Consider the following 26,352-nt stretch of genomic DNA (forward strand, 5'->3'; position numbering starts at 1 on the left):
GTGTGCAGCCTACTCCCTGATGGGTACCACCACCACTCTCCTGTGCTAAGTAGAATTTTGTGTTGGAATTTAAGGTCCAGGCCATGAGCCTCACAAGCGACTATGTTATGAAAGCAGCATGTTTGATCCCTAAGGAAAGTGGTCCAGGGTGTTCCTGACTCTCTTAGCATTTCTATTTCAGTGAAACATTTGCCCCACTCATTTGCCCAACTATTTGCCATGGTGGCAGCAAGCAGCCAGAAGCAGGCTGGGGGAGAGATTGGAACATAACTCTTCATACTGATAGTAACTGAAGTACATTTGTGTGTTTAGGAGTTGTCCGCCATCCTCGTGCAAAAAGAAGTAATCTTCAGGGTGAGGAGACCAGCAACACATTGGATGTGCAGATGGAACAGGAGTCAGCAGTGGATAAACACAATCTTGAACGAAAGTGTGCAATGGAGAAGTACACCTCGTATGTCTCTTTCCAGCTTTCTGTGTCACTGAGTAGATGGGTTATTAAGAACAGAACAGTTCATTTTAAGAGTATTAGACTAATAGTGTTTGAGTTAGCATCATAATACTTAATCTGGTATGTCTTTCCGTTTTGGAGTCCATCTAACTAATAGGGCAGATCAGTTCTGTGTTTTCAGTTAATAGACTAGTTTAAAGACCAGGGTGGTGGTTAAGTGACCAGAGCTATGTGTTACCAAGTGAGAAAACTGGGCTCAAATTTCCTCCTGTATCCAACAGCAAGGAGTGTTGTTGAAGACTTTTGGATGATGATTAAGAAGCACCACTCTGGCAGTGCTAATGTTTGAAGATTCTCTGTGTCCACCCTTTATATAATCCTGTGTAATGCTTTGCTTCACCATGACTAGACTTTCAAAAACTGCATGGAGACATTTTCATAATTCTGTCCTTTTGATTAGTATGAGCCCATTGTTATGTATCCAGTAATGTCAGTAACTGCACACATGCTGCATTGTGATATATACGTAGAACATCCATCAGCATTAATGGAAGTCACACATCATGCAATATGCTGTTTTAAAAAAAAAAAATTACAGGTGAAAGGTTAGCCTTCTGTTCTGCTGTAATAAAGTAACCCCAGAGTCCGTTATTGATCAGTCAGTGTTTCCAAAAAGTTGAATACTATGGTTGGGTTTTACAAAAGTACCTAAGTGACATGAAGGTCAATGGAATTTGTGCTTTTCAGGTGTTTTTATAAATCCCACCCTATGCTTTTTAAGTTAGTAGCAGTACTTTTGTACTGCATTTGGGGAACCTGATTCCAGTGAACCATGTTGCCAGGCTGAATTTTTCATTTGCTCTGTCTAGCTCCTTAAGTGGTCCCCATCACAATACTGTCTGACAGCCTATTAAAAAATGATCTCTGCCTAGTTATGACTTGTAATTATGCTGGAGCCGGTTGTGACAGCATAGTTAAGGCTGAAGCTTAACAGGAATTTTAAACCTTCAACAAAAAATTCATAAAATGAGCTTGTCTAATATTTGAATGTTTCATAGTGGGTAGATGAAAAATGGAGTGATATAAAGAGAATCATGAGTTCTAAAATGACCACTTTTCGACATTTGAACTGGATTGTCTTATCTTTTGTTTTAAGACCTTCTTGCAATAAATCTGAAACTTTCTGGGCTCTGTGCCTTGCTCCATGTGTAGCTTCACATGAGCTCATTAATAAGTATCAGTTGTGTGAGAAGTAGTTTTTATCTCATGATTTGTAACTTTTTCTTCATAAATGAGAAACTTGCCAAGATAAATACTGTGTATTTAGGAGTGACAATATTGCTACGCTGTACTGTCACATACTGCCTTCCTCAACATCATATCTGAGTGCCTCCCCATAGTGTATTAAGCAGTGTGACAAACATCGGTCCTGTTTTTCTTTCTCTCTCTCTCTCTCTCACTCATCCTCTCCCTTAGACTTCTGCAGGGCATTTGACTCGGTACCACATTACATTTTGATTAAAAAACAAGAAAGATTTAAAATTAACATGGCACACATTAAATGGATTAAAAGCTGGCTAACTGATAGGTCTCAGAATGTAATTGTAAAGGGGGGATCATCGTGGTGGTATATTTCTAGTGGGGTCCCACAGGGATTGGCTCGTGGCCCTATGCTGTTTACCATTTTTATCAATGACCTGAAAGAAAATGCACACTAATCACTGATAAAGTTTGCAGATGACACAAAAAATGTGTGGGAGGGAAAGGGGGATGGTAAATGATGAAGAAGGTAAAACTGATACAGAGCAATTTGGATCACTTGGTAATCTGTGCGTAAGCAAACAATATGCATTTTAATATAGTGAAATGAAAAAGTATACATCTCAGAAAAAAGAGTGCAGGCCATACTTACAGGATGAGGGACTCTATCCTGGGATGTAGTGACTCTGAAAAGATATGGCTATCGTGGTGGATAATCAGCAAAATATGAGCTCCCAGTATGACACTGTGGACAAAAGGGCTAATGCAATCCTTGGATGCATAAATTTGGATCTTGAGTAGGACCAGAGAGATAAAATAATCTCTGTATTTGGCACTGGGGCATCAACACCTGGAATACTGTGTCCTGTTCTGGAGTCCACAATTCAGGAAGGATGTTGATAAATTGGAGACAGTTCAGAGAAGAGACATGAGAATAATTAAAGGATGAGAAATCATGTCTTATAATAATAGACTCATGGAACTCAATCTATTTAGCTTAAGAAAGAGAAGGTTAAGAGTTGACTTGATTACAGTTGATAGGTACCTACATAGGGAACAAATATTTGATAATGGACTCTTCACCCTAGCTGACAAAGGTATAACAAGATTGAGTGGCTGAAAGTTGAAGTTAGACTAATTCAGACTGAAAATAAAGCATAAACTTTTAACAGTGAGGGAGATTAACTATTGGAACAATTGACAAAGTGTATTCTCCATCACTGGCAATTTTTTAATCAAGATTAGATTTCTGAAAGATATGTTATAGTTCAAACAGGAATTAGGCCAGAGAACTTCCCTGACTTGTATTGTGCAGGAGGTTAGAGTAGAGTGGTCCTTTCTGGTTTTATACTCTAGGAACTGTGTGTTTAGTGTAGTGTTTTGATTTTTTGGTAGGGTGTTGTGTTTGTTTTAATGCAGACACTTCTCTGTGTTAGAGAAAGCAGGATGAAGAACTACATCTTTCACTTGGAGCAGACAGTGGTGAGGTCTTTAATTCCTGTGGGAGTTCATTCCATTGGCATAGATGGGCCCCCCAAAAAGTTCTGTCTCCTGCACACCCTCTGAGGGAACCTTCATCACCCTTGACTCAGAGTGAGACCCATCAAATTCTTCTGTAACCTAAACGAAAGTTCCTTGCACTGCCAGCCAGGAGCCTATGAGTTCAAATCTCAGCTCTAATGACTGATATCTTTATTTCCATGCATCTCATCACCTTGACTATGGACCAAGTCCATGACCCCCAAACTCAGAAGGTAATCAAGTCTGAGCCACTGCCACCTCCATTTTACAGATAAAGCTGTGTTCTTTTAGGCCTTTGTGCTATCTCAATTAAAAATTCTGTTAGCTGAATTCTAACCTCAGTTTCAGCTTGGCAAACTTTGTCTCCAGTTTGGTGGCACAGGTGTTAGTGAGAGCAGAATTTGGTCCTGCAGTTTGATCTAAGTTAACAGTTCTGCAGTCTCTTTGGTTGCAATTTCTAATATTCAATTCTTTTCTCTAAAATTGAAAAGTCACTTCACTGGATCCTGAGTACCTAAGCTGAATAGAAAAGCTGACGTTGTTGCCAACTTTTTGGTGTGAGCAATAGAGTGTGCGCCTTTTCCTGCAGTTTTGCACCAACTCATTAGCTGTTGGTTATTTTACTCTTGTGATGTACACAAAGTCGTCTAGCAAGTGTCTTGTCAGCTATTCTTACAAGTCTGTTACTATGTATTTTGTTTCTTTTCCTTAGAGGAAGTCGAGAGGTGGTGGATGATGGATGGATTCCTGGGGATGGGATGGGAGCTGGGGGTCTGGATTCCAGCTTTTATGGACATTTAAAACGCAATTGGATCTGGACAAGCTATATCATTAATAAAACTAGGAAGGTAAGGGGTTTTTAAGTGGATTTATTATATAGCAATGGCTTGACTTTATTTAAACTTTTAACTTCTAGTATTTTTAAGAGTTGTTGAAATATTAATAGAAATGTTTGCTACTCTAGTTGTGTGCATTCCCAAGGACACATATCCTTGTAAGGTTTTTCCTTATCAAGGCATCTTAATAAAAACATGAAAGGTAACGGATGGCAAATGAATAATTACCATGGTGAATTTTGATGTTCAGTGGATGGAAAATTTGTCTCCATTGTGAAATGCTATCTGAGTTATATAGCAGAAGGGTAGCCATGTTAGTCTGGATCTGTAAAAAGCAACAGAGAGTGTTGTGGCACCTTTAAGACTAACAGATGTATTGGAGCATAAGTTTCGTGGGTGAATACCCACTTCATCAGACGCATGTATTCACCCACGAAACTTATGCTCCAATACATCTGTTAGTCTTAAAGGTGCCACAACACTCTGTTGCCTTTTATCTGAGTTATAGTTCTCTTCAGTACATGTGCTTTACTGACATTTGCTTTACCGTCACATTCAGCCAAAGGAGAATTCACTACCCAACCACGTAATTAATATGAGGGTAAAAGGTTGCTGAGCAGTGCTTTGTACACTTCCAGAATGTGGAATTTGGTAGCTGAACACTGAAACCTCCAAAAAGCATGAAATGCACATAACAAACATTAGAAAATCTGTCAGTACAGGATAATGCCTCCCATGCCATTCCCCCATTTGACCTTAACTCTGTCCCCTGCGAGTGCAGCCCTCAGGAGTTCCTGGGGGAGCTCACAGTATTGTACAGCTCTTTTAAGATGTGGAGGTTAGGGAAGAAAAGAACAGTGTTCAGGGAGAGGGGAGGAGGAGTATAAAGTGTTTGAAAGCCTCTGATCCCTTGCTGAGACTCTTTTCTAAGTGGTGTCTGTCAGCCCACCACATATACTGTCAGTATTAATGGTGCAGCACAGAGGGTCCATGGAAGCATGCAAATAACAGTACAGATTTGGAGTTGTAGTGGCCACACAGAAAATGGCAGATCTTTGGGAATGGCTAAAGTTCTGCTTTACTGCTATTTCCATGGGGTTAGAGATCTGGTTGGGTGGAGTGTGGTGGGGGAAGCATTACCTGAAATCTGCATTTCCTGGTTTTCTAATGTTTGTGTTTTGTTTTGTGTATATTTCCTGCTTCTTAGAAATTCATATGCCGTTTAAAGCACTTTGACAAAGCAATTTTTTATAGAGAAATTGCAGCTCAGTCTTAACTATGGTACGGCCTTGGAGCCACCCCCATCATAAATTCCTTAAATTCTTAGTTCCTCTCTACTTTTCCTCCACACATTTTTACTTGAAGGAATTAGTATGAAGTTCAGAACTTCCAACAATGGTGGTGGCTTTAGTGCACCTTAATAAATGTTTTTAAACTATCCATATATTTAGTAGTGAGTATATTACTAGATCAACCTTGACTCATGCCAGCAGTCTTTCTACTGCGTATATTAAAAATCTTTCTGAAAACTGTCCACAACACATTCTTCTCTCAGAAATTTCTTGGATGTATTAATATTAGAGTGTGTACTCCTTGGTGCTTACATCTTTTGTTGGTTTTAGGAAAGTGCCGTTCCTGAAAATGGACTTACAGTGAGACTCCAGACTTTCTTAACAAAACATCCCCTTCCACTCAGTACTGGAGGTAACATAATGGTGCATATAACATTTGTAATTGCATTAGAACTATGATCCTCTTTCTTAAACCCACAGTGATTATATCAGTTCTTCTCACTTCTCCCATAATACGAGACATTCTAGGTCATTACTGGAACAGTGAAATAGTTTAACTTTCTTTCCTATTTCTGGATGTGTGTGACCGTATTTGGTCATTTGTACTTCATCCTGGAGAGTCTCAGAAGCACAGCTTGCAGAAAGGCCAGACAGACACACATTGTACATGACTGACAAGCCAGATGCTGTTTCAGATCTTTCTACTGTAGCCATAATTGTATTAGGCGTCTTATACTTCCCGCTGTGATAAATTAGAATCATAGACTCTTTGGGTTGGAAGGGACCTCAGGAGGTCATCTAGTCCAACCCCCTGCTCAAAGCAGGACCAAGCCCCAGACAGATTTTTGCCCCAGATCCCTACATGGCCCCCTCAAGGATTGAACTCACAACCCTGGGTTTAGCAGGCCAATGCTCAAACCACTGAGCTATCCCTCCCCCCTAGAACATAAAACAGTTTTCACATTTTCATACTTTTCTAAAACATCAGTCTTTTGTGGCTGAAATTTTTTCCTTATTGAGGTCCCTCTGCTTAGTTTAAAGAATATTAATTTTTTGTTTTTAACCAAAGTTAGGAGTTTTTGAAAATGACTTACTACATATGAACAGTTGACTCTTTAGTCCGTCTATAGACTAATGGCAAAATGCAATTAGGAAGCTTTTAAAAATGATGAAAATGATGGTCCTGATGAATTTTAATATTCAAAACTTTAAAACCTGCCAAGTTCCAAGTTTTCTTCATATTTGTCTTGTTTTGTAGAGCTCATTGAAATATATAAACTGCAAGCCATGTTTGAAGAGAATCTGTGCAGCGTGGGTGTTTTTATTGTTAACTTTTTAAAATTGTCTAGTGGAATCTTTTTTTATTTAACACTAAATTGAGATAAGGTGGTTCACTTGCTGACTTCAAAAGTTAGTAACTTTGAAACTACCAAACTATTTTCTTCAAATTTGGTTTGATTTTAATTCCCAATAAGTTGGAAGAAATTAAATGCAATAGAGCTACAGTAATATTAAGATTGCCTAGTAAAGCACCACAGTAAGGAAATGTTAAACCTAAGGTTGAATGTAAAATTTTAACGGCCCTCTTGTATTTAACATGTGCAACACATTGCAGTCTTCAGCTACATGATCATATGTTTCCTTAGGGATACGGATAGCTAAACATGGGGAAAATCCTATTTTTGTGTTGTCTTTGAGAAATAATACATGATTACATAACTACACTGATAATGTATATACAGAAGGGGGCAAAGTTTGGGTGGTATATTCTCATGTAACTTTGTATTTTGACTTTTGATTGCTTAACATTGCATTGCATATTTTGCTATAAAATTCCACTGGTGTAAATGTACTTCTACGTAGGTAATAAAATAAACATTTTGGGAGATGCAAGGGAAGGCGCAAAGTCCCCTGTGCAGAAGGAAGAATGTATTGAGATTGATAAAGAAGCAACGCAGAATAGAACCAAGAGAGTGAGGGGTGGAAAAAGCCAGAAACGTAAGAGGCTTAAGAAAGACACTGGGAAGAAGACAAAGAAGAAAAAGAGAGGTAAATAAGTAGCATGTTTGTCAGGAAGAGAAGCTTTGTTTTGAGCAGTCTGCAGGCTGTGGCATCACTTCAGAGGAGCTGTGGTGACTCTGAGCTTTTGTGTAACCAAAAGCTTTCATTGGCCACTTCCTTGGGTTGCCCTCCTGGCGAACAGAAAGCTATCAGTGCCATAGGGCTGTGTGCTGGCTTTGGGGAAGCATAGCAGCATCCTAGATCACTGTCCTTTAGCTGCATGCACTTACAGATTTGTATCGCCGTTCATACTAGCTGCAGAATCACAGATCCCAGTCTGGGCCCCATTGGCCACTGCTGTGGTTGCACCACAGCTTTGCAGTCACCCTTGGTGTGTCCCAGCTTGGAGCTCTCTCCCATGGAGAGCCACAGGGCAGTCAGTTTGCTTTCTGTAGAAATCTTTTCCTGGCTTCTGGCCTTCACTCTTCCTGTCACTCTCCTCCTCCCTCCTCCCCACATTGTGGGCATCACCAACACTTCTTCCACTGACTTTCATGGACTTTACTTTCTCACCCCTGTTGTCTCAGTGTCTCCTCTCCTGCCTCCACTTTTTCATTCTCACAAACCTTCCAACCCCTTTCTTTGCTGCCTCCTTCCCCTCAGCACTCCTTCCTCCTCTTCTTCCTTTCCCTCCTACTCCCTGGAATCTTAATTCTTGTTTATAAACTTGCCTTGATACACCACATTCTCCCTCTAAGTCTGTGCGCTCTCCTTCCTATCCTGAAGGTTGTGCTGGTGACACCGGGCTCCTCTCTGAAAACCACTCTATCCAACTCTTCTCTCCCTTTCCATTTGAGTGGCTGTTATCTAAAGCCCCTCTTGCCCCCAGCCAATGTTCCCTCTAATTTTTTACATCCATGTGCGGAATGAATTTTGTTATGTGCACCAATATGGAGGTGATGTGTGGCGGGGGTGGGGCCAAGGGGGCTCAGGGCTGGGGCAGAGGCTTGGAGTGCGGGGGGGTGTGGGCTCTGGGATGGGGTTGGGGATGAGGGGTTCAGGGTGCAGGCTGCCCTGGGGCTGCAGCGGTGAGAGAGGACTCCCCCCAGCCCTTTCTCACTGCAGCATCTCGGGGCCAGGGAGAGGCACCTCTCCAGTCCAAGCCCTATGGCTGCGTGCCTATGTGGCCCTTGATAGCCTGCTGCGTAGCCAGGCAGCTAAAAGAGAACTTAGCCCCCATCTCCTCTTGCTGATTGCTGCCTGGCTCTCTATCTCCTACCCTTCTCAGGAACAATTTTAATTTCCTAGTGCTGATCAGTCTGACTTCATTACCTCTCATTTCCTCTCAACATCCTACTTTGATAGCTTTGGGGTGTCTCTTCCACTCTGTCTCATTACTTTCTTGCACTTTTGGTCTTTAATAACCTCTCTTGCTGATGTCTCCATCTCTGAATTCTGCCTCTCCAACCATCACTTCCTTTTTCAATATCTCATGTTCTGGCTTCACTGCTGCATTCAGCCCCCACCTTTCCACCTGACATCCCTCCCCTTATTAGCTCCGTGGTCTCTACTTTCAGCTTTCCTGTGTCCTATGCTAATGAGACCACTGTCCATCCCTTGGATTCCCAGCCATAGTTGTTCCCATTGCTGTTGGTGCTTTGTTGAGCCCCTTTGGAAAAGGCCACCATACTGTGCTGACTCACAACATTAAATTGATTTACTCTTCCTTTCTAATCCTGCTGACTACTTCTCCCTTGTCCTCTTTCACCTCTTCTCTACTCATCATCTTGCCAGTATTTTTCCAAAACACTGGCACTGTGAAATAGCTCTTCTTCACCCCAACAATGCTAATCTGTCACATTGTCTAAAACCCCTCAACCTTCCCCCCTTTTGTCATCCTTCACTCACCCCCCGCCCCCTTATTAATGTTATGTATGTTACGGTAACACTTACAGATCCCAACTGAGATCAGGGTCCCATTCTGCTAGGCATTCTGCACACACATAGTAAAAGACAATTTCTGTCCCAAAGAGTTTATCATCAAGGATGGGAAAACAGAGGCATGGACTGGTCAAGAGACTTGTCCAAGGTCACAGAGCAGGTCAGTGGCAGCGCCAAGAATTAATCATAATCTAGAGATGGATGCCATGAGGCCCTTCATCACTGAAATTGTTAACTTTGTCAGACAAATTATTTACAATTAGATGTTCAATCAGATTCTCAGTTTGAGCTTCTGGGAAGGGGACACTTTCCTGAGCACCTTGCGCGTGGTGGGCACTACCTCAAATAAATAATAGAAGTCATGTTTTGGGAGCAGGCAGAAACACTGCGCAGACTAAGTCATTTAGTCCCTCTGTGCCACAATTCTCTGCCTATAAAATAAGGCTAGTGCTTTCATTTTCCCACCTTTTGTCTGTCTTGCCTGTTTAGACTGTAAACTGTTCAGCACCAGGACTATGTTTATACCGTACTTAGCACAATGAGCCTCTAGCTATTAGCAAAGCAAATCAATAAGAATAAAGGCCTTGCTAGAAACACTGTTAGTATAATTGTCTCTCTTTGGGTTTGTGTTTAGAGGAGTCTGTAGAAAAAAATAAAAAGCTGCGCTACCATGATGAGGCTGACCAGAGCGCCCTGCTGAGAATGACGCGCCTACGTGTCACCTGGACTGTGCAAGAAGACAGCCTGCTCATGCTATGTCGAATCGCCAGTAATGTGCTAAACACAAAGGTGCTCGCTTCTTTTTACTTCTCTACCGAACGTGTGTGCAGTAGTACTAGTATGCCATTGGCATTGCCGTATCCCTCTGTATTATGGGGGAGTGGAAGCAACACACAATTAGGCCTGCTCCAAACTTTTATGTTCATGGAGGTGACAAAGGTTTCCAAAGTATTGTGTGATTTGAATTGTAGGATTAATTTAAAATGCTGATTGTAGATTGTAAAGCGGTTTGAATTTTCTAGGGTACGTGGAAGGGGGAAATCTGAGCTTAGCTATGCCTGTACCAAAAAGCACCATAAGATAAAGTCTGCACTCTTACCTTTTTTTTGGATCTCTTTTGAAAAGCAGGATGAAATATGAAATTATTGTCCTTTTGTAGTATATGATGTTGGGGCCAATGCTAAAACTTTCAACAGAAAACAACTTAGTGATGAATCTTCAGTGTTAAGGGGGGATAATTTTCCAAGTGAATAGGATGTGTGCCAGTCGGATGTGCCAATCTGAGACAAGAGTATGAGGTCACTAACAAGGTTTTATGTTCGCTCATGAGTTGGATGTCGTTTGAGGTACATATTGCTTATTGTAATGTATTTCAGATGTAAGTGGAAGGTTGTTACTGACAGAATTGCAAGTGAGGTGAAGGTAGAAAGGAATGCAGGAGATTTTTCTTAGTTTCTTATTCCCATGCTTCTGTAGTATGGGTGGATGGGACGTGTCCTGAAGCAACTTTAGCTGTCATTAAACAAAGCTTTGGTTTGTACTGATATACAATTCCCCCCTTTCCTCCCCTCAAAGGCTCCTTATCCTAGTTTACTCATCCATCCCTTCCATGGGTCTGGCTCTTGTCCCCTCTGCATTCAAATCAGACAGTTTCCTCTTCAACTCTGCCTGGGCTCAGTCATGGAGAGCACAGGAGAGAGACACTCCTTGTTTTCATTTCAGGTGTCCAGACTTCGCATAGCCTGCAGCACTCAGAGCTCCAATTTCAGAGAAAGTCCTTCTCAGCTCTGGGCAGGAGCATGCTCAGTGCAGATGAGATCTTTGGGGATTTTAGCAGCTAAAATCCCTCAAGTGTCTACTGGGCATGTGCAAATTGCAATTTTTCAGAGGCTTATAACTTGGATAAATGTGGGTGGATTTTTACAGGACAGGAAAAGACATATCTCTGGTGCAGTTGTCACCCCCTGCCATATTTCAAGTCACTACTCCAAAGAATGGGCATGCTAGAGCTATTCAAAGAAGAGGTGAGCAAAATTCTTTAACATGGGCAAAACAACCTGTTTTTCTCTAGACTCATTCCCAGAAACAGCTAAATGATTTTGGCTGAAATTTCCCCCCAGAGGCAAACACCCAGCATTGAAAATTTCAGCTGAAACAAAGTGGCAAAGTTATAAGCAACTGAAAACGGAGTCTTATAAGAAGAAGTATGGAGTGATCTTAATAGGAAGTGCTACTAGCCCCTCTTATGATATATTTTATAGTCCTAGCCTGTACTTTAAGTGGGGAAAAGTAAACTGTTGTACCCTTCCATATCTCACAAATGGCTGAAGGGGTTGTGCTCAAAATTTCCAGACCTGATTTCACTTTTAGGAACAGAGCAAACATGGGAAATCCCAGTAGCAAAGATGAATGTCTTTGACAGTTATAAATGTGTGTGGAGGGGCATGCAGGAAAGGATCACAGCCTTTTTTCTCGTGGTTGTTGCTAGTGCCGGCTGTAACTTGCATACCTGCAGGTCAAAGGAAGCTGAGCTTTGACTTTCTTTTTGTATTTGATCCAGGTGCAAGGACCGTTTGTTCCATGGCAGGTTGTCCGAGATATCATGCATGCCAGCTTTGAAGAATCTTTAGATAAAACTTCTCATTCTGTTGGACGAAGAGCTCGCTACATTGTCAAAAATCCACAAACCTATCTTAATTATAAGTAAGTGATTTTTTTATTTGTCTTTCTAAATTCTTATGAAATGAAGTTAAGGATTTCATTCCTCCATACTTGGATTCCTGCTTTTTTGTCCCCCTCCATCATATTAATACAGATCTCCAGTGTCCCTCTTTCAGCATCTCTCTACAAGTTAGTCTGGAATGCTACGTGATCTGTGACATCCTGAGGGAGAGGCATGTGCACCACTCATAGTGGAGTCAGAGTTTGGGATGGAGGGATTCTTGGTCCTGCCATATCACTTCTGAGTTCCACAGACTTACTCTGCCTCATTAAAGTTACTGTAGCCTGGGTCATGTTCTAGGGCACTTTAACTTTTACTTTAAACTAGGTACAGGCTTTCCTGACATCTGTTTCTGAATTTTTTTGGGGGGGTGTATGATATGTACTACACACAAAAAACAAATTCTATTATGTGGCATCATATGGACTCACCCACATGGGTCATCAGGTTCCAATCCACAAGCCTCTGCTACCTGAGCTAACAGATTAACTGATAGCAGAAGTAGGTTGTCAGTCTCTGTGAACGAGTACTAGAGGAGGGGTTGGTCACTTTGCCAGTGGGTTTCATAGATATTTGCTGACAGCAGAAGAATGATCAGACTCAGGAATACTAGGTTCGATTGCAGACACTGGATGGGAGTGTGCTTTAGTGGACTCAGACATTTCTGCCTATTCCTTCTCAAACATGACACCTCCTATCCCATCTCCTCCAACCTGTCTCTGTTCCAGTCCTGTCTCCTTCTCACCCCTGTCTCCTTGCTTAGGCAGTGCAAGTCTCCACTCCTCAAGTTTCTCATCCTAGTCCTAATCTCCCCATCTCCACTCTCAGTCTGAGTCCCTCTTTCCCCATCCCCCCAGTGGTTCCCAGTCCCAGTCTTCCTCTCTGGGCTCATTATCCAGTTTGTCTCCCCACCTCCATCCTGGCCAGCTTTGTCACAGTCTACCCTGTCCCTAGCTCCTTGTCTTTTTCCCCACTAGACATAGTTCTCCCCCACACCTCTTTTTTGTCATCAGATCTGTCTCCTCTTCTCCCCATGTCTGATTCCTTGCCCAGTCTCCTTGTTCAGTCTCTGTATTCCTTCTGGCTCCTGTCCCCCTGCCCAGGCAATCCCAGTCCTTGGTCCTGTCCTGTTCCCTTCTCCCGCTCTCCTCCCCACCCCAACCCCCTAGCTTTTGTTCTTCTGTATTAGTGTCTGTCAGGTGTCTGCCTTCTCTACAAGCCTGGGTGCCAGCCAGGGGAGCATTGAGACCACAGGAGAGAGTTTTCCTGCTCTCAATTGTAGTGCTCCACCCTGACCCCATAGCAGCTAGGACCAGCAATTGCAGGGAAAGTCCTGCTTGGCCCCTTCAGCCCTAGGCTGGAGCATACTCAGTGTATGGATGGAATCTTCAAAAAACTGTCATGAAACTCCCAAGTCTCCACTGAGCATGTGCAAACTGAAATTTTTCAAAGGCTTGTAACTTGGCCAAATGTGGGTGTATTTTCACTGTCATGGCAAAAGGTACCTCTCTGACACAGAGGCCGCTTCCTGCTGAATTTCAAGTCCCTATGCCAAAGCCTCTAGAGCTTCTCAAATTAAAGGTCACCAGAATTTTATCATAACACATTTTTCCCTAACTTCATTCAGAAACAGGTGAACAGTTGTGACTGAAACTTTAAAAAAAAAATTCAGCTTGAGCTTGAAGTTTGGCAAAGCTATAAGGGTCTTATGATGGGAAATCAGGTAATCTTAATAGGTGACACTACCTGCTCTGCCTAGAATAAGTATCATCTTTTCATCTCCAAGCGCCTTTGCAGACACAGGGAGCAGTACAGCATCACCATTCATTCCTATCCCTGGCTTGTTCCTCCATGAAACCCAGCCTGGTCATGTCCCTGTGTACAATGTCCCTCCACCTATTCGGTCAGACTGACCTTTGTTGTTTTTGCATTATTTTCTTTGGCACTGTATCATCTGTTTGTCTTCTCCAGTGTTCTTACCATTGTAATCTTTTCAACTGCACGCAGTCCTGTACCTGGATTTCCCATTCTGCTTTCCTTCTAACTTAATTTGTCTTAAAAGCATTCAACTTTACACCTTCCACCTTTCAGAGTATTCTCATCTCTGCTGCCTCCAGCCTCCTGTTTTTAATGCAGCTGCTTCCAGACCATAGAGTAATTTTGTTAGTACACTGGTTTGATAAACTTTCACTCTGGTTCCAAATGTAATGTTTTTATCAGCCCGTAATTTCATCAATTTCTGTGCAGCACTTGTAGCTAAAACATCATCATTTTAACTTCATCATTGATGGAACCATTGGCACTGACCAAGTTTCCTAGGTACACTTAAGATTTACCTTTTTCTATGACTTCACCACCACTGCATGTCGACACTTTATCTGTTGTCCCTTTTCCAAGATACAACCACTTTGTCGTCTTGGCATTTATTCCAAATTGCCTACACCAACGTTTCAAGGTAGCAAAGAGGAAAGTAATTAATTCACACGTCTGCCAGTAGTACGATAACTTCCCATGAACTTCCTCCCCTGTTTTCTATTACTTCCTTGAATATTTCCCATCCGGCCTGTAGTGAGATTTCTTCATCATCACAGATTAATGACCTGAAATGCTCTCCAAGCGTCACTTTCTATGCCTCCCTCACAGAGCTATCCTTTAACTTATCAAAATCAAATTTAGCTCTAGTTGCACCCCTCGCTTTCTTGGACTTCAACTTAATCTTCATCTTTCCCATTAGTAGTTCATGACCAGTGCCATGCTTAGCATTTCTATAAACTCTAACATCCATCAGTGACAGTCTGTGCCTTTTACTGGTGATGATGTGATTAATCTGGTTTTTGATTTGACCATCTGATGAACTCCATGTAACCTTGTGAGCATCTCACAGCAAGTTCTTAACCTTTATGCATTATCATTTGCTGTCCCAATGCTGTGTGGTCCAACATTATTCATTTGTGTACCATGTCTGCTACCAACCTTTGCATTCATATCTCCCATTATCAAAATCATATCATGATCAGAAATCTCATCTACGGTGCAATCTAACTGTTGATAAAATCTGTCCTCTTTTTCCTCTTCGGATGCTTCTATTGGTGTGTAACAGCAGATCAGTTATGCATAGTAATAAGTATACGTGTGTGGTATTCTTATAATTACACTGAATTGTCTCTCCAACATCTTCCGTTTGATAATTCTTGTTTCTGAAAAATAAATAAAACTTATTTTAAAGGCTTTTATGAAAATATCAAAGGAAATGAAGAAAGTAGTTCCCTTACTAAATAGGGGGGATGAAATTAATGACTCAAAAATGTCTGAGGTTCTGAACTCTGACACTTGTCTTCAGTTAGCAAATAGAAAGTATTAACAATAAGGAAGACAGACCCACGAGATGTAACTTTTGCTGAAGTTCAGATATGGGACTGGCTGGAGAACTTTTAACATGTACAGATCAGCAAGTCCAGTTTACCTGCATTCTAGGGTATTATTGATTGCACTTCAGGATCTTTTGAAACTAATTGTCATTGAGATGTAGGGACATGCCAGAAGGACAAATTTGCTCTGCTAAAATAATGAAATATCACAAGAAAACCTCATTTATTCATAACTACATACTTCTCTAGCAAGCGTGTTTCCTGGGTGTCCTAAGTCTCAGATGAACTAGACTGCTAGAGAGACAAGGGGGTGAGGTAATTGCTGTAATTATAGCAACTTCTGTTGGTGAGAGAGACAAGCTTTCGAGCTTACACAGAGCTCTTCTTCAGGTCCGTTAACTATTTACGCTAAACAGTCTGTTCCACCTTGTATTTAGCTGAGACACTCTGAGTACATTTCCCAGCTCTGAAGAAGAGCTGTGTGTAAGCGTGAAAGATGGTCTCTCTCACCAACAGACGTTGGTCCAATTAAAGATATTACCTCACCCACCTCGTCTCTCTAATATCCTGGGATTGACAGAGCTATGACTAGCCTTCTAGAGACATGCATCATTTCAGACTCCATCGCCCCTTCCATCCAGACAGAGATCTACTTTTCTCTCCCTTTTCTTTCCCAAGAGCTGAGGAGGTGATGGGACCCTGCTATGCCAGTTCCCTTATTCTTATATGGTAGCATGCTCACATTATGGAGAAGCTTCTCCTACAAAAGTGAACTTAGGTCTTAGATGAAGATATGGTTGTTGGGGTTAGTTGCACTGAAGACGTTGGCATGTGTGTGATCCAATAGGCAGACTTTCTCAGCCAGCAGCATCGATACTGCACTCCAGGGTGCATAGAAATGGCAAACCAAATAAGAGGTTGTGTGCATGTTTTCTGATGCACCAAGTTGTGAATTGTGACCCACACTGAATTGTGAACACTTTTACACTTATTTGTTGCAGAGTTTGCCTTGCTGAAGTTTACCAAGATAAAGCTCTTATTGAGGATTTCATGAAGAGGGAAGATAACTACCAAGACCCACAGGTAGGAGGAAAGGTATTCTAAAAGGAGACCGAGTGGTTAACATAACATTTCCATGGATCTGTATTTGGATTCCTATGATTCACCTCTTGTCTCTTCCATTTGTGCTGTCAACCTCCTAAAAACAGACTCATGCTCCACATCACCGCTATTCTGGGAGTTAGATGGACATGGTTAGCCTTCCAAATCGCAAGAAAGCAGCACTGCTGTGCAGCAAGAGAGTCTGCTTTAACCCTTGGATGCCCAGCATACAGATCTGTACCACCAAGCTAGCCTCAAAGCTAGTTTTTCTTAGGCCAATTTATGCTTCCACAGATTATCCATTTGGTGTCAGTTGCCCCAAATCTTTCCCACCAGTCTTGTTACTGGTTTTGTAGAGCTGTGTGGGAAAGTTTACCCATCCCATGATAATTTTGAAAATTTTCCCAAATTGAGATGAAAAGTCAATTTCAAACTTTTTTTTTTCCTTTTGCAAATTGATACTAAGAAAATATGTTCAGATTGGGCCGATCAATGCATTATTGTTTTCATTTCACCCCCTTTGTTACCTTTTGTAGTATAAATTAACATTTTTAAACAAAGTCATTTTGAATCAAGAAATGAAACTTTTCATTTTGAAAATGTCAAAATGGGACTATTTGACTAGTTCAACACTTTTTTCAAAATGTGTTTCAAATCATGAGATGTTGAAACCAGCCTTTTCTGCAGTTTGGGTTTTGACTAGTTGGAATTTGATTATAGAAAAACATGTTCTGTTGGAAAATTCCCAACTAGCTCTACTGTTATCTAGCCATTCCGTTTTGTTTATCAAAGGATTAGCTCCCAGTGGAACCCCTACAGTACAGAGTGGGAGGTGAACATGGCTAAAACAACAATTGCCTCTTTGATTTTTTTCTCTTAATGGACCAGCCGCACCAAGCCCAGCTGCTGTGCTTTGCAAGTGGCTAGGCTGTTTTAACCCTTAGCTATGGGGCTGCTGGTGTGGTGACCAGCTGATTCCTAAAGTTTCTGGAGTGAGGCTAATGGGTGTTGCAGGCCAAGAGATGAGGAATAGTTTCCCAAAGCTGTAGCGTGGGCTTGGTTGGGATCAGCTCTCCCCAAGACTGTTCTGCCTCCCTCTTTCTCTGTCTTGCATTTCTGGTGCCTCCTGCATCTCCTGATATACTTACTGTCTGAATGTTCTGGCTAGAAGTCAGGAGGAAGGCAACATGGTCTGGCATGAGACAAGACCAGGTATCCAAGGAACTAGCTGGAAGCTGACAGCAGAAAATCCTGGATGGAGGCCTGGGGTGGTGGTAGGCAGGCAAGAAGCATGAGACAATCTGCTTACAAGGCTGGCAGTGCTGACTATGTTCTGATGCTCAGCTAGAGAGTGGCAGGGAGATTCTGAGAGCTGGGATGATGTAGGATGGGTGGGGTGCTGGACATGAGTTCACTTGATTAACAAAAAAGGCAACCCAGCCACCTCTGCAGCACTGAGGGCCATGGCCAGGGTATTTCTATGTGAAATTCAGCCACTAGCTCTCCTCAAGCTGCACAAGAAAGTGCCATCTTTCTCTTCCAGCCTGGGGGAGATCCTTGGAAGCATTGCAGAGGCGGCTGAACTTCTTTTTATCTAGTTGACATGGGAGCTATTCCCAGGCTCAGTCCAGGACCTTGCCAAGTTTTGAAGCAGCCTGCAAAGCACAGCAGCTGGGCTGGAGGGGTGGGTCATTGCAGAAGCACTCTGCACCTGCTGCCTGTAGTATTTACTTAGTCAAAATCTCCTCTTTTTCTGCTTCCCAGCATAATAATTTAGTCTCCCTCTCCCCCCGTTCCCCAGCATGCTGGAATTATAGATCCTGTAGATGTAAATGAGATGCTGGCAATGTCATCCCCATGACTCATCCTGACCTGACATCACCAAAAGGCCTGATTTGCTAATTGGAACGTGGTTTTGGGCAGCCAGCATCTAAAGTAACCAGAGTGCCCTGCTGCTGGGCTGCTTCTGGTTGTGAGCTACACCCAGCCTGTGACCTGCATGCTGAAGAGAATGGAGCGGGTTTTCTGATGCTTGTGCTCCCAGTATATGCTTGTTAAATAGCACTGTGACTCATAACCTAAAAGCCTGCTGACCTGACTGTGCCACCAGAGTGCAGTATCAGCCTTTAGAAGAGAATACCACCTTTCTTGCATTTGCACTTCCTCCCTTGCTGTGTTCAGAGAGAGCACAGGAAAGAAAAAACAAAGTAAAAGTTAAGGAGTAGAAAAACCTCAGAGGGAAAAACTGCAAAGGAAAAACTTCCTTTTTCAGCAAACTGTGAGCTGAGTATCTTCCTGCATTTAGTTTCTAGTGTCAACCTTTATAACAAAGAGAAGGGGGGGGGGGGGGGTGTCTAATCCCTGTCTTTCTTTGTCTCCAGCCGTTACTGTTTTGTTTCCCTCTTTCTTCCATTTCTCTTCCTGCCGGTCCCTGTTTGTCTTTCTTTCTCTGGAACCAAATGGAATGTTCCCAATGAGATATCTGGACCAGCCATCCCCTGCAATATACTAGGGCTCTTTCCAGCAATGCTTTTAGAAGCCAGACTTGTTTGAAGAGACAAATAGTGGAACCTCACAAATTCACAGTCTGATAATCTGTGCAGCATGGTTGGTACACAGAAAAATCTCCAACCAGATGAGATTTAAATCAGGGCTCTTCTGAGAAAGCTGTCATACTGGTAATGAGATATCATTGTTTTTACAGAATACACTGTCGATAGGATACTTCATATGTTATTTAGTTACTCATAACTATGAAACAGCATTTGTTAAATAAATAAAGGTACAGGGTACATCTCATGACACATTATCCTGGCTCATTTACTGTGCTGCTTCCCCTACTTGCTAATCCATAAACTGTAGCCATTTGCAATGGGTCTTCCAGTTATGAATATGAAATAGGGAAGTCCTACTGCCCCTTTGCACTGAAGGAAATATACCTGTTAAGTGTTTAATATTTCAATCTCTTGTTTTGAAAGGTGTGTGCAAAAGAGTTTAAAGACTTTGTGGAGAGACTTAAAGAGAAATTCAGTTCAACCCTAGGGAATCCCAAACTCGAAATTCCAGATACATTGCAGGAGCTGTATTGCAGGTATTTTACTTAAGATGTTCTCATGTCATATGCAAAGGTGAGATCAGGACCAGATATAGAGTCTGCTGTCAAGAATTTCAGACTTTTTGAGAGCACCTGGAATCATAGTATCAAAAAATTTTCAGTTTGGTTTTCAAAGAAAAGTTGTTCATTAACATACACTTCTGAAATCACGATTCTATGTTTTTAATTACTCTCATCAGTTCACCAGATATTAATCTGCATTTTATATTGAACATTTTTATTATAGTTTTCATTAATGTCGTTCATATTTCTATTAGAGAAAACATTTTGAGTACTTGGATAACTGTCACAAACCACTCACTGTTTTGCACAAATTATGTGGCATGATTTTACACTGGGATTTGTAGTTGGTGTCTCCATTAAATAATAAAAAAGAAGTATTAATGTTGATTCCTAAAAGAGTGGACACATCACATCCCTAGTTGCTGTAATAGTAATACTTAGCACTTATATGGCACTTTTCGTGCATAGATTGCAAAGCACTTTACAAGGAAGGATAAGTATCAGTGTGCCCATCTACAGATGGGGAATTTAGGTAGCCAAGCATGACAATTTTGGCCTTATCCTCTTGGTGTCCCAAAGTTAGTCACCTCATTAACTTCCCTGACTTTGAGAGGAACTGCTCATCTGCAGAATACACTGGGACTGGGAACTAGACATTCTAGCACCCAATGACATTTAAGTCCCTTCCACTCCTTCACATCAGGGGATGATAAGAGCAGATGCCTTCCCTCTCTAATACAAAAATTCTCTCTCTTTCCACACACCAGCCCTGTAGACAGAAGTATTTTGTATCCACAGCATAGACAGTGGCTCCAGGCTGCTTCCTCCCTATGTGCTTCAGTCTGGATGTGAACAAACAGCTTCTTGGAGACAGGGGAATTCATCTCCACAGCTCTTTCAGTCCTTGACACCTCTGCTGAGGTCTGCGAGGACAGGTGGTTCCCCAACATTGTTTTAGCAGGTTGTGTGTCAAGATACACAATGATAAATATCAGCCTTCGGCGTTTCAAGGGTTAATATAAAATCAGGGGCTGTGTGTGATACAGGGCATACTATTTTCTGTATTAAATGTTTCCGTTTTACTCTCTCTTAACCAGGTTCAGAGTTTTGGCCATTGGAGATGAAGCAAATCAAAGCATCAAACAGGATGCTCTCAACAGGTGAGGGAGAGTTAGAGGCCTTTCCCATTAGAGCTTGGGAGTTAAGTTGCTTGTGTTAAGGCTATAGGCACTTTTGACATAGGCTACAGAGAGGATTCTAAAACTCAACAAAGCCTTTCACCAACTCCCCATCAACCCCTTCCTCTCCAAAAGCTTTAGTAAACAGATAGATTCGCAGCATGCCCTGCGACTCAGTCAGGTCCAAGCTGTTTCAGACCAAGAGGCAAGCTGGTTCCAAAGCTGAGGGCCTCACACACAGATCAGTCTACCATCCGCTCCCTCTCTTTTTAAAATCTATGGCAGCAGTTCTCAGAAAGTGGGTTAGGACTCCAAAGTGGGTTGGGACCCCATTTTAATGGGGTCACCAGGGCTGGCTTAGACTGGCTGGAGCCTGGGGCCAAAGCCCGAGCCCCACTGCCTAGGGCTGAAGCCCAACAGCTTCAGCCCTGGGCAGTGGGGCTCAGGCTTTGGCTTTGGCCTGCCCCACACAGGGCAGCAGGGCTTCAGCAACCTCAGTCCCCCCCTCCTGGGGTCGTGTGGTAATTTTTGTTGTCAGAAGGGGGTCACGGTGCAGTGAAGTTTGATCTATGGGAATCCAACTGAAGTACCTTCACTGATTACAGCTGCAGCGGTATGTCATGAGGAGAGAGGCAACATATCAAATAAGTTGGGTTCCGGGCCATTTAGGGCTTTGTTGGTCAAAACCAACAACTTAAATTCTATCCTGAAATCAGCGGGCAGCCAGTGCAGATCATGGAGCACAGGTGTGGTGTGCTCCCATTGCCAGCTTTACCAGCTTAAGCTTCCACGATGACTTGAGGTGTTTATAAGTGTGCTCGTGACCATGGTATCAGACAACCCCATCTTCCTGCCACAGCAGAATTTCCCCTATTGTACGCTTACCAGAGTTTTGTCCAGTTTAGTTTTCTGACTGCCAAGCAGGGGGAGACAGTTCCACAGCCTGGCCCACTTCATTCTCAGGAAGCCTTCTCTGGATATTCATCTTACATTCTCTGTTTCTTAAATTCATCTAATTAGTCCCGGGTCTATCCCCAAATTAATCTTCTCCACCTAGTCTAAGGAATGGAGTCATAAGTAGTATTACAGTCCCTCTTGTTTGTAAAACACTGTAGACGAGGAGTGCCTATTTCTGCAGCTGTGGCCTTTGGCAGAAGGGTTTCATAGGCGGCATTTAGGCACTAATTCCACCTGTATTATTAGGCTGTAAACTGTCTTGGAAGGTCCCAAGCTTCTCAACAAGTATAGAAGAGAGAAAGGGAAGTTTTCTCTATCTGCTAATTTTCATTCAAGATCTATAACAATCCAGACCCTCTGGGAATGTTGGTACCCAATGTTTATTGTGAGTCATTTAAAAAGCTCACTGAAGTGTTATGTTCGTTAAAGTATGGTGTCAGTCTGTTTTCGTTATGCATATGGCTTCTGAATCAGCCAAATGAAGGGTGGGAGATAGCTAGATCCTTCTGTGGGGGTGTGTGATATCATCAAAAACCCTAAGAGTTCTGTCTCCATGGGCTGATTGGGAGGAGCTATGATCCAACTATCCTGGCCTGGTATAAAGTTCTTGAAAAAACAAAGTGTAGCACGTAGGGAAATGTCCCCATTTCGTTAGGAATTCAGATGTAGCAACATTGTGGCTAACTGTGTGTGTGTGTGTGTGTGTGTGTGTGTGTGTGTGCGCGCGCGCGCGCAAACATTACAGGCAAACACTCCATTTAAATATTACTGCGTTAGTTTAATGATTGGGTGCTTCATGCTCAGAATGCCTTGAATAACGTAATGTGATTGTTTTCTTTCAGTATCTATGATATTCACTTCCTAGTGCTCCAGAACCTGATTCAGAGTACTTTGGCACTCTCAGATAATCAAATGAAGTCCTGCCAGTCATTTCAGGTACCGTACGATTTTGGTTTTATTTCACTTTTTCTGCAATACGTTGTGATGGAAATAACAAAGTTCTTCAAGTTTGTCAGAGTGGATCCCACTGTAGGTGCGCATGCGCCTCATGCACACACAACCTGATCTTTGTGACTAGCCGTGTCCAGTGGGGCCACACGTGTCCTGTACTACCGCATGCTCCCATATAAGGGCATAAAGGGCAGGGCAGTTGTAACGCTCCTTCAGTTCCCTCTTAAAGCCCATGGCCATGACAGAGGACTTGTCCTTTGAGGGCACAGAGCTGTTCATCAAGAGGATGGACAACACTCCACACTCACTAATGACTCCAGTGCTTCCTGCACTCTCTGGGGACTTACACCTCTCCTTCACACTGCAAGCCGTACCATCCCCAGCCACGGCTGAGACAGCACACACCATTTTAGCGCCCCAGGCAGATGAAATAGCGAGCCAAAAGGCATGCACCATACAACATGAGGCACCAACCTTCCTCTTCCCTGGCAATGCACACAGCTGCTTTGACACGTCAGCAGATTTGATAAGATAGCTGAGAGCTGCATCAAACCAAGTCTAGAGAGAACATAACCTTCGGAAGCCACCTCATCCCATTCAACTGGGTGTTGTCTGCCCTGACAGCCAATAGATGTATTTTAGAGATTATTGCCCATAGTTTCCCCATCCCTCTCCAGGGACCCTTCTCATAAGAGCCTATTACAATCAGCAGTGTGGTCTCATTGCTTCATCTAGGAGCTGTAGAGGAGGTTCCTCCAGAGTATAGGGGTAACGGCGTCTACTGTCGGTATTTCCTCATTCCGAAGGACGAAAACCCTCTTTCTTCTATCTTAGACTTGAGCAGACTGAACAAATATGTACATGTTTCAGGTTCAGAATGGTAACACTTTCCTCCATCATTCCATCGCTCCAAGCTCAAGACCGGTTCATGGCTCTCAACTTGCAGAATACGTACTTCTACATAAATAATTCCACAAAGATCATTGAGTAGTGAAAATGCTGTGATCCTTTTAATGATGAGAAAAATAGATAAAGATTTTTTTAAATTTGGAATCCTAACAGGAGCCGATCTCAGTATTTACCTTTGAAATTGTTTCAGTGTAACTACACCTGTATTCCCCTTCCTCCCCTCCCCCCCCCCCTCCCTCTTCACCCCTGTGATCCACTCCAGGAGTTCCCAATCAGATCTCAGGTCTCCTACCATCACCTGTCTTTGGGTAGGGACCCTCGTCCCAGTCCCTTCCGATTGGAGGGTTTAAGGCTGCACAGCTCCATGCCTTACACTGTTATATTCCCTGCAAGCCAGACTACCTAAAAGCCAGCTTGAACCAGTATATGCAAGCCTCCCCAGGGGGTGGTACCTCTCTAGAGTTGTTTAGTCTCAGTGATTCACTTTAATCACCTCCCACTGTTTTTAGTTCCTATAGGAACTGTGGTAACCCTCCTCCATGGAGAAGAACACAATCATACGTAAACCAGTCATAACTTTAATAAAATGAGGTTCCCAAAGATATTACATGGGATTGTGTTTGTCATGGCATACTTCCACATAGATAATTATGCAAACATTTGAAGTGCATTGAAAGTGCTGTGATCCTTTTAATGAGAAAAACAGATAAAGAATTTTAAATGTGCAATCATAACAGGAGCTGATCTCAATACTTACCTTTGAAATATCAAATCGGCACTCTGTTTACAAAGTTCTATAGAATTTGGTTCACATCACTGGAATTTACTGGTTTTGGTTTCTAGGAAACCCTGTAAAGGCAATATAAACGTGTATATATGTCCTTAAGCTTATGTTCAACTGTAAGTTCTGATTTGTGGTTTCATACTCAAAATGTAACTGACAATTTATAAACAACTCATACAGACTTGATTACCAGGGCTATTAATTCCAAATAAATGGTTTCCTAGTTCTTAGCAGGATCTGCATGCACGCAAACCGCCATGTAAATTGAATGGAATTTGTTTTGCCTCTTGAGCAAACAAGTGAAACTTTGTTATATTTGGGTATAAATTTCTCCATAAATAGCGTATCTCATAAAATAATTTGTTGTTCGTGATAGTGACTAGGTCTCTGGAAAAAAACACAACAGAATAGAGAGCTAATGCTTGGTATTTATGAGGTCAGTACCTGAGATTACCCATAAAGCTCACTCCAGTATCTCAGTAATGGCTATCATATTTATAGTGCTTCCCCCCACAATAGCATCTGGACATTACAGGGATGACTTTGCTCTCTGTCTAACTTGCCTTGAGTCACTGTTCTGATTTGGATGTAACATTGCTCTACAGAGCTGAAGAGTTTCTCATTTGGGCTGCAATATGTGGATTTTATTAACGTATCCTTGCTGTTAATCTGGTATTTAAACTGTGTGTGTTGCAGACCTTTCGGCTGTACCGTGAGTACAAGGATGACATTCTTGTGAAGGCTTTCTTAGAATGTCAGAAGAGAAGTTTGGTCAATCGCCGTCGGGTTAACCATACCCTGGGTCCAAAGAAAAGCCGGGCTTTGCCCTTTGTGCCTATGTCATATCAACTATCTCAGAGCTACTACAGGTGAGTGTCCAGCAAAGTCTGCTGTACTGTATAGAGCTAACGCAGTAATGTATCCAAACATGCTTTGCATAGAGGATAAAATACATAACTCTGTTACTTAACAAGGAATAGAAACAATGAGAAACTAGAAGTGAGGGACCAGATCCTCTGCTATGGCTAAGGAGCACACAGCAGGAGTTGAGGGTGTAAAGGTGGTTTAAATGTGCGCCTTCAGCTAGTCCCCAGGCTTAGGTTAGAATAGCTGAAATGGCAGCTGGGGGATCATCAGAGAATTGTAGGGAACTAAGCCTATTTTCTTCCAGCCACGCCCCTTGTGCTGGAAACTGCATTAAGGAGAGGGTAGCATAAGAGCTGTTAGGCCAATGGAGGGTTTTTCTTTGCGCTGGGATGCTTTGCTACAGCCTGGAACATAGACTGTTGCATTTCCTTTTGGGGGGGTTTGCTGTTTTGTGGGGATTTCTGCCCAGTAATACAAACCCTGTATAGATTCATTCAATTGTTTTTGTGTCCAGAGTCTTCACATGGCGGTTTCCCAGTACAATTTGTACAGAATCCTTCCAGTTCCTAGAGAAGCTCAAGGAAGCTGGAAAATCAGACGAACCCGATAGCTTTTCATTCAAGGATCAAGAAGCCAAAGATTCAGCAGGCATGCTAACTTTTCCTATGGATGGCCCCGGAGGTCATTGTGTAGCAATTCTTTCCCTGTTCTCCCTGGGTCTTATTTCTGTGGATGCGAGGATCCCAGACCAAATAATCGTGGTGGACAGCACTATGGTGGAGAATGAAGTCATCAAAAGGTAAACACTAATGCTCTGATCCAAATAAGGGCTGTGTATAACTTGCTGAATGAAATTGACAACAGACACGGGAATATTCTGCTCTGCATTTCAGCACATGCTTTCCAGTGGCAATGTTGGATGTTTTCAGGGAGCATCCTGAAGATTTAACAGCACTTGTTAGTCTTTCATCTGAGCATTGGAATGTGTTAACTTCCACATTACCCTGAAAGAACATGCCTGTGGTGAAGATAGAATTGCCAAAGACTTCATCACAGTTTTCAGAGATAAGCAGGGCAGCATAGCCTAGCTGTGCC

General features: G+C 42.4%; 1 protein-coding gene across 1 annotated transcript in view; it reads left to right on the forward strand.

Moving 5' to 3' along the window:
• Positions 1-26,352, forward strand: part of GTF3C1 (general transcription factor IIIC subunit 1) — an 83,902-nt gene that overhangs the window by 48,650 nt on the left and 8,900 nt on the right. Inside the window, exons 20-31 of the mRNA XM_065411936.1 lie at positions 313-454; positions 3,945-4,080; positions 5,691-5,772; positions 7,224-7,409; positions 9,937-10,091; positions 11,863-12,005; positions 16,394-16,475; positions 19,472-19,584; positions 20,709-20,771; positions 22,589-22,682; positions 25,087-25,259; positions 25,772-26,056. Of these exons, the coding sequence (XP_065268008.1) occupies positions 313-454; positions 3,945-4,080; positions 5,691-5,772; positions 7,224-7,409; positions 9,937-10,091; positions 11,863-12,005; positions 16,394-16,475; positions 19,472-19,584; positions 20,709-20,771; positions 22,589-22,682; positions 25,087-25,259; positions 25,772-26,056 (1,654 nt within the window). The remainder of the gene's footprint in view (positions 1-312; positions 455-3,944; positions 4,081-5,690; positions 5,773-7,223; positions 7,410-9,936; positions 10,092-11,862; positions 12,006-16,393; positions 16,476-19,471; positions 19,585-20,708; positions 20,772-22,588; positions 22,683-25,086; positions 25,260-25,771; positions 26,057-26,352) is intronic.

The sequence above is a fragment of the Emys orbicularis genome, chromosome 10 (genome assembly GCF_028017835.1).
Source record: "Emys orbicularis isolate rEmyOrb1 chromosome 10, rEmyOrb1.hap1, whole genome shotgun sequence".
Lineage (NCBI taxonomy): Eukaryota > Metazoa > Chordata > Testudines > Emydidae > Emys > Emys orbicularis.